General features: G+C 44.3%; 1 protein-coding gene across 1 annotated transcript; it reads left to right on the plus strand.

The window, feature by feature from the left end:
- Positions 1–4,400: 4,400 nt before the first annotated feature.
- Positions 4,401–11,518, plus strand: AREG (amphiregulin; the record flags this gene model as incomplete). The annotated part of the gene is made up of 5 exons (XM_080919969.1): positions 4,401–4,461; positions 5,685–5,912; positions 8,166–8,367; positions 8,950–9,105; positions 11,425–11,518. The coding sequence occupies 5 exons, from the start codon at positions 4,401–4,403 to the stop codon at positions 11,516–11,518; spliced, it is 741 nt and encodes a 246-aa protein (XP_080776095.1).
- Between the last annotated feature and the right edge of the window lie 342 nt (positions 11,519–11,860).

Below are 11,860 nucleotides of genomic sequence, written 5' to 3' on the forward strand. Positions count from 1 at the left end.
TAGACTGAATATTCCCAGGAGATCGAACAGAACCATGAAGAGAGACATGTGGGTAGAACAAGAGATGAAGACAAAGAGAGATTGCAGGCAAAGGGGACCAAGACAGGGCACGAGAGAGGCCTATGAGGGGAAGTCAAGAGAGACAGCACTGCTGAAATAGCAGAGCTATAGGAAGTGTAAGAAGCAGGGGTGGTGTGTGTGTGTGTGTGTGTGTGTGTGTGACTTCTGAGGGGAGAAGTTTAGGGTAAGGGGTACACAGACCAGAGCTGAGAGGAGCCCTGATGCCACCTTTGATAAGTGCACTGGCACTTGTGATGCTGAGGGAGCTTGCAGGCCAGCACGCTCTTGGCATGCTAATAGCCACCACAGATGCCCCTTTGTCCCTTCTGACAGTGACAAGGGAACTGGCTTCTTTGGGAGAGAAGAACTGGGTTTACAGATTCCCAAGAAACAGTGGCTTTCGTCCAACTCTCAGAATTTGGGCCTGATGGATATTTGTATATTTTCTTCCTTCCTTCCTTCCTTCCTTCCTTCCTTCCTTCCTTCCTTCCTTCCTTGTTGTTTCTTTGGTTGGCTGGTTGTTTTTTTTATTTTTTGTCAGTGTTGTTTCTGTTTTAGACCTGCTTCAGTTTCACTTTTCTGCCCTTGATTTTTCCAAAGCACGGTGTTAAAGTAAGACAGGAAGATGGTTTGACTTTACTTCCATCATCCAGCAGAAGCTAAATGAACTCCTTTCAGTCTGTCTGCACTGGGATTCAGAGAGTAAACAGGATGGGCGTAGTTCGTTAGAAGCATCTGCCCCTCCAGCACTGTCCTGACATATGGAAGTTAAGGGAAACCGCAGGACATAGAGAGCTTCTTTACTCAGACCTGTTGACATCAGTCCTGATGTCCTCAGCCTACCTTGCAGAGTGTAGAGTCTGACATCCACATAGGGTTGGTTTCCCACTCATGCCTCTGTTCTAGAATGTATGGCACATCGAGGGCGCTGTGTGTGATGCTGGCATGACACCACAGGTGCTCTCTGGTGCATCATATACTGTCCCAAATGTATGCATGGGAAGTAGTGTAAAGGTCACAGACTGACAAGTCTGGTTGCCTGTGCAGAGCTCTGGTCTTCAGTGTGCGTTGGCAGTAACCACCATAACATCAAGAGTAGCCTGTACTAAGTGCTCACAGCACACTAGTGCTTGTCCTTCTGGCTTGTGTATCTGTTGCTATGTGTCTATTTAACAAAAGACATATCTTGTTCCTGTTTCCAGAGAAGGAATTTGGGTGTTATTGTTATTGTTATTATTATTATTATTATATTATTATTATTAAAATCCTATCTAATTTAACATACAGTAGAATTTATGTATCTAAACTTAGACTTACTTCAAAAACTAAGCTTTTCTGTCCTGTGACTTGGCTGCATGGCAGACATGTAAATGTTTCCTTCCCAGATTTCAAATCAGAAGTGACAAAGGGATTCTCATGGAAACAGCCAACATTTACCTCAAACAGAAAGCAAGTTGGTTCTGATGACAGGTATTCAAACCCAGTATGGATCCTAAGAATGAGTAAGGGCTGGAGAGATGGTTCTGTGCCTAAGAGCACTGACTGCTCTTGCAAAGGACCAGTGTTCACCTCCCATCACCCACATGGCAGCTCACAACTGTCTACATTCCCAGTTCCAGAGGATTCAATGCTCTCTTTTAGCCTCAGTAGGTACTAGGCAGAAGGCATTTTGTGGCCCACAAATAGACATGCAGTCAAAACACCCATTCACAGAAAATGAACTGATAGTAAATTTAAGATAAAGGATAATTAAGAAAATGCAAAATAAAGATCTAGCTGCATTCTGAGCATAGCCAGAGCTATTGTGCCCTGTGGATAAAAGTGGCATTTACTGTCTAAATTGAAAGGTAAAAGGTATGTAAGAAAGCAAGAAGAGAACAAACACAATAGAAGGGAACAGAGCTAGGGCGGCAACGTCAACAGAAAGCAGAACCTGGAGGACAGGAATGTCTGCAGCCTGGTAAGCAGACTGCCTGGGTTCCGGAGACAAGACAACACCATTCTCAGTTGCAAACACACAGTCCAGAAGAAGGAGAGAGGAAGAGGAGGAGGAGAAAAAGAGAGGAGGAGGAGGGAAAGGGGGAGGGGGAGGAGGAGGGTGTGGGAGGGGGAGGGAGAGAAGGAGGGAAAGGGAGAGGAGGAGGGGGAGGGAGAGGAAGAAGGAGGAGGAGAAGGAGAAGAAGAAGAAAAAGAATAAGAAGAAGAAGAAGAAGAAGAAGAAGAAGAAGAAGAAGAAGAAGAAGAAGAAGAAGAAGAAGAAGAAGAAGAAGAAGAAGGAATAAACAAGGTCCCTTTCCACCCCAGGATGAATGAGGAACATCTTTGCTTTCATCCCATTAGTGTTGTCACCCGAAATTGCATCTTCCTTCTATCCAAACTTCCTGCTCAGAAGGCCTTTCAGGGCCCTCCCCACTCCCACCCCCACAGAGCTGTCTGTGATACCTAGGGGCCAAATAAAACTGTGGCTTCCTTTCCCAGGGCACTATGAATCAATCCCTCTTCTCTGATTTAGTAGACCCATTTAGTCATATGTGACCCACACCACTGGACCCTTAACAAGGAGCTGCTCACTAAACCTCCCTCTTGGTGATTTCCCACAAAAGCAAACACAGCTTACACAAAATACTCCTTCACCCAACACTGCAGAGAAGTGAAGGCAGAGTCCAGAACTGTTTTGTATTTCTTCCCCAAAGCCTAGGTTTTTGTTTTAAGAGTTTAAAACGTTTCTCATAATTAGGACTAACACATGGAGACCAATATTCCTTAAAAGCCCAACTGGAGCATAACCGGTATGTGTGTGTGTGTGTGTGTGTGTGTGTGTGTGTGTGTGTGTTTTGTATCTCTAGGTCACAGTTTAGAGAAAGTGTGTCTTGCTTTCATTAAGGCAAGAGCAATCCATTTCTGAGCTGCTAGTGCATGAAAGTTCAATGAAGTAACTGCCCTTCCTCCTTGTATCCTACACCCCCTGACCCCACCCCACCCCCATCATGGGTTTTTGTTTAGGTTTGCTTTGTTTAGTTTGTCTTTTCTTTACTTTACTTTTCTTTTCTTTTCTTTTCTTTTCTTTTCTGAGCCAGTCTTTCTGCTAGCCTAAATAACCCGCAGACTTGCTCCGTAGCCTGGGTGGAGTCAAGATCCTCTAGCCTGGGTACTGGAGTCACAGGTATGTCCTAATCAGGGCTCCATCTCAGGTTGGAAATCGGGGCCTCGCTAGACTCTTCTCATTTGAACAGCAGAGGCCCCGCCCACCTAATTTAGCCCTCAGAGATTTCAGAGACAAACTAACTTGAATCAAATCTACACGTGAGTTTGCCTAATGTGTTCATTCATTCTCCTTTTTACACCTGTCTTTTACTGGCTTGTAAAACAGGGGAGCATACTGACCCCCAGCGACGTGTAGGCCTCATTATACAGCGCAGGTTGACTTCTCCCTGCAACCTCTACTTCAGTCTCCTAAGTGCCGCTGTCAGGCCCTGTCCAGCTAAAATCTTCAGTGTCTAATTCGACACTAGTAAAAAGTCCAGCAAATACTGTGGAGAGGAAGGTCCCAGGGAGGGCGTCTGATTGATAATTGGGTCATTAGGAGTCCTTTAGCGCACCGGCGGGGGGGGGGGGTAGGGGGGGGAAGGGGCGTGTCCAGGTCTTGAAATCGCCACCCGTTTGGAGTCTTTTAGAGCCCCAGTGGGATAAAGGCCCCAGGCTGCCACACAAACCCAAATAGCTTCTCTTGTGGAGGCACAGTCTCTTGAGAAGAGAATTAAGTAGTTTTCTTTATCCTCCTCAGTCTTCCGGCTAACATCGCTAAGCCACAGTTGCTCTAAAGGCTCTACCTGGGACTTTAGTACTGAATCTCCCGGCACGGGCACGCTGTCCTGTTCATATATATGCAGAGGGCTTTCAGACCTCCCGTGACACCCGGACTTTGTGCTCCAACTTAGAACGCAACACGAGTGGGAAAGTTTCTCCCTGCGGTAATGGTAATAGGGCTCGACCCCCACTTCATCCGGCGTCAGCTGAGTTTTGAGGTAGGAAACCTCCCACCTCCACCCAGGGTAGGACAGTGACGTCACGGGCGGTGGCTCCGGGGGGTCTATAAAGCAGCAGGTGCTCACCACACCCTCGGTCCTGCTCGCTCCACTCCCTCCCGCGGCCGCCACCCTGATATCTGGAGCCGAGCCTGAGGCGCTGGCCGCTCCAGCCGCCCGGAGCCCGGCGGGCTGGGCTTCCCCGCGCCGGTGCTCGCCCGCTGTTTCGCGGTTCCGCTGCTGTCGCCGCCCGGAGCCCCCGGAGCTGCCGTAGTGTTGCCGCAGAGAACCCGACGCTGCCCGCCCGCGGAACCAATGAAAACTCCGCTGCTACCGCTGGCGCTCTCGGTGCTGTCGCTGCTGGTCCTAGGCTCAGGTGAGCACCCCTGCCTCCAGCAACCGCTTGGGTGGTCGCTCCTTGAATGCTGCTGCCTCTTGACGCCCCAGTTTTGTCTGGCCGGGGAGCGGATCTCTTTAGCTCGAACCCCTGAAACCGCTCATGCTAGGATGGGAGTCGCTAGCATCACCCAAGGACCAGCTGATGGAGACCTAAGAGGTCATTTTAGCCCACCCTTACTTTGATAGCTAAGGAAACCAAGGTCTAGGCAGGTGAAGTAATTTCCACCAGAGTAGTTAAATTCAGGAGGATTTGAAGGAGGGTTCTTCGCCTCCTGTCTCTGCTCTCTGCCTAGTGGGTTTTTCTTAAAGCAGACTCAACGTGTCCAGAGGTTGAAAGCACAGCTGCCGATGCTGTTTTGATATTAAAAATAAAATCAAAATGAAATCAAGGATTGGAACTCAGGACTCCCCAGAGGGGTTGCCAGATGCTGAACTTTTTCTCTATGTGATAATGATTAAAGACGGTGAAAATCGATCTTCTTAGCCATCATTGGTGTTACTTTTTGCACCTTATGAACAGATTCAAGAGTTGTTAAGAGTAGGCAGGACAGCTTTAGGACAAGCGCACCCAAGCTAGGCCTGAAGGGAGAGGCTACTTAGACTGTTCCGAGATTCCGCTGGATTGCCCTGGCAGGACTTATTAAATTGTAGAAATTAATATAGGTTATCTGTGGAAAAGAAAACTCAGATAAAGGAAACTGTAATTGGGCAGCTGAGTTTGCTTCTTGGCAGGACTGTGAAGTTACTTTTCTGAGTGATTCAGTGAAAAAGCAAAACCCACTCAATAGCACACACGCAGTAGCTGCTTTGATTTGAGAAGACACACAGGCATACACGCACACACACACACACACACGCGCACATGCATGCACACGCACACACGCACGCACACACACTTACACGCACGCACACGCACTCACACACACACGCACACTTACACACAAGCACTCACACACGCACACACACACACTCACACACACGCGCGCGCACACACACACGCGCGCACATGCATGCACACGCACACACGCACGCACACGCACTCACACACGCGCGCACACACACACATACACGCGCACATGCACGCACGCACACACACACTCACGCACACACACACACACTACACAGCAATGCTCACTTAGTGAGACAGAAGCGCCCGACTCATCTCTTCTTGTCCCCCCCCCCCCCCCCCCCCCCCGGCAGGCCAATATGCAGCTGGGTTGGAGCTCAATGACACCAGCTCTGGGAAAGAAGAATCCTCTTCTGGGGACCACAGTGCTGGTGGACTTGCAGTTTCTGTGGGAAGAGAAGTCTCGACCATAAGCGAAATGCCTTCTGGCAGTGAACTCTCCACGGGGGACTATGACTACTCAGAGGAGTATGATATCGAACCACAAATATCCGGCTATATTGTAGATGATTCAGTCCGAGGTGAGTGGAGGACACAAGGGAAAGTGTCTGTGAGATGTGGTTTGATCTTGGCAAAGTGGCTTCCGAAGGAAACCCGCTTTGTCCGCTATGGGCTTTGTGGGCGTGGCTACCTCATGTCCTCCAAAGAGCCATGTGAAGGTTGCATCCTCTAGGTCCAAGGCATTAATAAAAATCTTATGTGCATGATTAATGTCTGCAACTCTGCCAAGTAGACGCGATTGTGCTCATTGCATACAATAACAATAACAATAACAATAACAATAACAATAACAATAACAATAACAATAACAATAACGGATGCTCAAAATCAGACTCTCAGTCTGCTGGATTCCTGGGACTGTGGTCTTTCCCAGTATACCACATGACTTCAGGAGCAGAAGTCATTAACCATTCCTGGGGGCCTTGTAGCTCGACAGTTCTTCCCCCTCCCCCACACTACCTGTCTTTCAATAACTGCATTTTAACACAAATAAGGGAACAGAAGGAATAAGGAAGGAACCTTAGGAATGTTAAAGATGTATGTGTGGATTTTATTTTTATCAAAACTACTGACCCCTATTTTTTCCTTTGGTTCTTCTTAGACAGATTTTAAAAAGAAAAACACACTTTTCTTTTAAATGAGAGAGATAGAAGCTCACTACCCTCATTTTATTTGCCACTTGGAGCAAAGAAGAGGCCATTGATAAGTTAGAGCTGAGTATCTACCTTCGAGGCAGGGCAAGGTGATTTCAGAGTTCTTTAAGGCCCCTTAAGACATTTCTAGCAGCTTTCCTGATTCCTCCTCCTCCATTAGAGTCTCCCAAAGTTGAGGAGGGATGAAGGAGGGACAGTGACAGAGATAGGGTGAGTCAGGGAAGGGATAAACTTCAGTGAACAGTCTATGCCACTACCCTGCTTCTCAATTATTATTATTATTATTATTATCATCATCATCATCATCATCATCATTATCATTATCATTATTATTTACATTTTTAATATTTGCTGTAGGACAGGGGAGGATGTTGGAATGCCTGTTAAAGACATATTAAGTTAGTAACAGGTCTGGAGGCCAACATCTGGAGCAAGGGGCTAGTGCTTAGAGCTGCAGAGAAGCGTATGAACTGGGACTGTTGATTGAGCTCCTTTGAAAGGCTGTTTGCTTAAATACTCAGGGGTGTCTTGTCTGTCGCAACACTTCAGCACAGTGACTACTATTTGGCTCGGACTTCTAATCTACCTGAAAGAATGCACGGATACGCATTTAAGACAATTCTCTTAGAGGGTGTCTTCTAACTGGCACTTTATAATGATCAAAAGAAAGTTACTGTATAAACAATGCATGGCCACCTATTTAGCGTGACTTCTAATGTAGCTTTTGTTAATTCACTTAAAGTCAATGCCTAAGACATTCCTAATATTTACGATTTTCTTCAGACAGAGGCCCTGTCTTTGGTACCCCCATAAGCTTTTCATTAACATGTCTCCTGTGCTCTGTGTGATGGGTGCTTGTGATGTTTTTTCTTCCTGGTGGTCTTTGCTAAATACTTTGTTTTACATACCTGGTCAAGGATCAGCACAACAAAATGTACCTTTCCCTCCCTGCCTTCAGCATGTATTCAACCACACCTTTCTTAGTCCTAAGACTTCAGATATGATCAGGTGAGGTGACAGTCTGAGATATCAGCACAAATATTTTGATGCTATTTTAAATAGATTGGACACAACCACAAGCCCCATGGAAGATATTTGTTGTTGTTATTAGTTTTAATAAGAAGTATTTCCCAGCTTTCTCCACCCTCAAGCGGTGCCCACTAACTTCCAACTCAGGACAGTGAGCCAGAGAAATGTGTAAGCAAGTAAAATCAGATTTGTCTCACACCACATCTCAATGGTTTTGTCCTTCTTCAAGAGACAATAATAAAATGGGAAAACGGGCTTAAAAGTGTCAACATGTGGGTTCTAGCTGATTTGTCCTAGCAAGTGATTCTTGTCTTTACCTAACTCTGAATTTACCTCTATGTCATGTGAGGTACAGCACATCTAACTACGGGTGTACATAGGCAAAAGAACTCAATTGGCATGCAAGCGAGGTTACTGTGTACTGACTGACAGGGGTTTACCATGTGCTGCTCCAAACAATGAGGCCGGAGTAGTTCTCGGTGCTGTGAAGTCGGTGTGTCGGGTATCCCAAACCATTCTGAAGAGAATGCTGACAGTACATCCAACCCTAACTTGTCAAACTTCCTTTTTTTTCTTTTTTTTGTCCTTTAGTTGAACAGGTGATCAAGCCCAAGAAAAATAAGACAGAAGGAGAAAAGGCTTCAGAAAAACCCAAAAGAAAGAAAAAGGGAGGCAAAGGTGGAAAAGGAAGAAGAAATAAGAAGAAAAAGAATCCGTGTGCTGCCAAGTTTCAGAACTTTTGCATTCATGGTGAATGCAGATACATCGAGAACCTGGAGGTGGCGACCTGCCAGTAAGTTTGCTTCCTACATTATACCTGAAAGCCACACCTATAGAAAACCATTGTCTTTTCCTGTGTATAAACCAAGGACTTCATGAACCAACATTATGTTTGTACAGCCAATTAAAATGTAAGCACTTAAGTCTAGAAAAAAATATTCATACCTTGATCGCTGTCACAAATAGGGCAAACAGGCTGTAACTTTTTGATCACTGGTGCAAAGTATCATTTTATTATATATATGTATACACATGTACATACATGTGCTTGTATATATATTTTAGCCTTAAAAAACTTAAAGTATTTATCACACAATTTTATGTTGTTCTAATGTCCCAAAACCCTCTTAACCCAGTAAAACTAAAGTAAATGATGTCACAGTGTCGTCTGGGAATGTCACACTCACAGGCAAAACCAATTGTGACTTGTCCTTAAAAGACCTCTAGCTAGAATGCATTCCATGTCTCATGACATTGTAGAATAGACCACGGCATGGCCTTTCCATGTTAAATTAAGTGACCGGTATCATGAGGTAGTAAGCTTGAGATGCAGAGGATCTTTTCAACATTGTGTTTATGAATTATGGTGTTACAGCTGTCACCCTGAATACTTCGGTGAGCGGTGCGGAGAAAAATCCATGAAGTCTCAGCTAGAGGATGACAACGACCTGTCGAAGTCTGCAGTAGCAGCCATAACTATCTTTGTGTCCGCTGCGAGCCTAACAGCTATTGGCGTTGTCCTCACGGTCCTGTAAGTACAGTACAGCCTGAGGATTGAACTCTTGGCAGGATTCCTACCAGACTCCACTGCCCCATCTTACATGAGTTATTTTGTGATATGTGACCCTTGAGCAGAATAGAATGAAAATCTGCATTACTTCGACTAACACCAAAGTGATATACAAAGCCAATCTTTCGGAATCAGAATGTTTTTAGCTGAAACATTGATGTTTTGACTACCTACTATATTTTGATTATGGTTATTTCTGAAACCCAGAAAGCACTGGGGATCATCTATGAATATTTTAAAATGTAGGCATAAAGCTTCTGAGAAGCTAACTAGAGTCATATTAAGCTGACAGCACCAAATATACTTCTTTGGCATAAAAGGAAAACAAATGAATCCTGAAGGTCTTCAAATCAGCAGCCAAGCAGAGACCTGTGTCTTCTCACAGTACAAGGCAAGATTCTGGCTTGTAATTCTGTGGCCCGGCGCTCACTGGCTTACAGTCTGGACCTATTTTTGTCCTTCTCGGGTATAATAGTGTGGGAATGTATTGAGAAACATTCCTCTCAATGGCATGTCGTAGGCAGCAATGACAAACTCTGTTACTGTGGTCCTCCCACAGCATCTTCACTGGGTAACAGCAGATCTCACGCCTCGCTTCAGGACCAAAGAATGCCCACACTACAGTGTTCTAGGCCACAGGCACTGATGGGTACATGAGGATGGTATTGTCTGTCACACAGAAGCCACTGGATGGGGGAGGCTGGAGGAGGGCCCACATGGTTCTGGGATGACTCACTGGTACTGGGGCTTGGGAAAAGCAGTAGATTCATTATTCTAATTTTAGGTCTTGGTAAATTACTTTAACAACTAGACTGTGTACATAATCCATCACTGCTGTTCCTCAGGATACTGGAGTTATCTCCTGCTATTGTTTATTGTTATCGTAAATTCAAATCAGATGGTGATAAAATGACACATATAATAGCTGTTTTGTTATGAACGTGAAGTTAGATGTGCATCTTAAATTTGTTTTGCACACCTAGAATTTCTTCTAGTGCCTCAAGCCAGGTATGCAAATGTATTTTAAAAAGGCAAAAGCAGGGCTGGAGAGATGGCTCAGTGGTTAAGAGCACTGACTGCTCTTCCAGAGGTCCTGAGTTCAATTCCCAGCAACCACATGGTGGCTCACAACCATCTGTAATGAGATCAGATGCCCTCTTCTGGCACATCTGGACACAGCTATAGTGAACCTGCATACAGTATATAAATACATCTTTAAAAAAAGGAAAGGTAAAGCCTCTATAAACTATTCTTATTTGATGTAGAAAATATGACCTGAAAATGTTTTATAATGACAGAGCTTGTGGTTTATTCTGCTTTCCCTGGGATCATGTGGAATGACTATTATTCTATGTTGGCATTTCCTTTGTGGAGATTCTGGAAATTGAACTCAGGACTTTACGCATGTTGGTCAAGTACTCATTGGCTGAGATACATCTTTTGCCAGTTTTACTTTTTGGGACAGGATCCAAATTTCCCAAGCTCTCCCTGAATGTTGATATTCCTATCTTGACCTCTTGAGTAGCTGGGATTGTAGGCCTGTGTTACGGGGCCCAGCTCAATTCTCTCACTTAAAAAAGATTTCCTCCTGTTTTCTCTCAAATTTTTATTATATTAAAATATAATCAACACTAATATTAGAGCACAATTACTGTCTTTCTCATAATTGAAGTGAATATTATTCTTTTAAATTGACAGAGTTCTTTGCGATTTAATGGTAATATGTAATGGAATCAGGCATGATTCACTGAAAGTAATATACAATGTCCCTTAAAATTTAAACGAGGGGGGTTTAAAACTCAGCTGCAGCAATAAATAAAATTAGGAGGAAACCTTTAGATTTGAAAATACACAAAACACAAGTTGTTCTGTAAACAGTTTCTAAACACTCTGATAATTTAAAATCACTTGGTAGAAATTTAAAGCCATTCATATAAATTCATTTCTATATGAGGGGTCCTTCTACTGAGCACCATAGTCTCCTGTGCTTTATTCTTCAGGAACAAACACAAAAGGCATTTCAGTTCCTCACTGTCTGGAAATTTCATTTTTAATATGTACTTACATTTTCCAGTGTTTAGAGATGTGTTTATATAGTGGCAACCTCAGTGTCCTTCTGAGAGAAAGAAGATTTTGCAGTTAGGCTTAAGTTTTGATTTAGGGTAACAAACCAACATATAGAGTTTGGTATGAGAAATCACATGAGCAACGTCCCCATGGTCAGGAAAATCCCCAGGTGGGTGGGCCTTGCTAAACTGTGGAATTCTGTGTTCTGCAAAGGCTTCGGAAATGCTACTTCAGAGAATATGAAGGAGAGGCAGAAGAAAGAAGGAGGCTTCGACAAGAAAACGGGAATGTGCATGCCATAGCCTAGCTGCGGACAGTCCAGGTTTGACCTTTAAACTTAATCTCCCAGTTAGATACTGTAATTTTGTATTTCGTTTAGCTACAAAAAAAACAAAACAAAAGAAAACAAACAAAACCAAAAACCCTTATCTCAAGGCAAAGGAAGAATCCATTTCTAATTGTGCACATAGATGGCTGTTTTAGGAAAATGTTATGCTTTGAGTAAGATTGACCTCAGTCTTGCAGAGGGAAGAGATGGAGGGAATTCTAGTCATGTTCTCACAATTCCTAATGGATGGAGGAAACAACAGGGCATCAAAGTGTTGAGTTAGGTGGGATAGAAGCAATAGGGAGGGAACTGATGGATGAG

This window comes from Micromys minutus, assembly GCF_963924665.1.
Source record: "Micromys minutus genome assembly, chromosome: 1".
Lineage (NCBI taxonomy): Eukaryota > Metazoa > Chordata > Mammalia > Rodentia > Muridae > Micromys > Micromys minutus.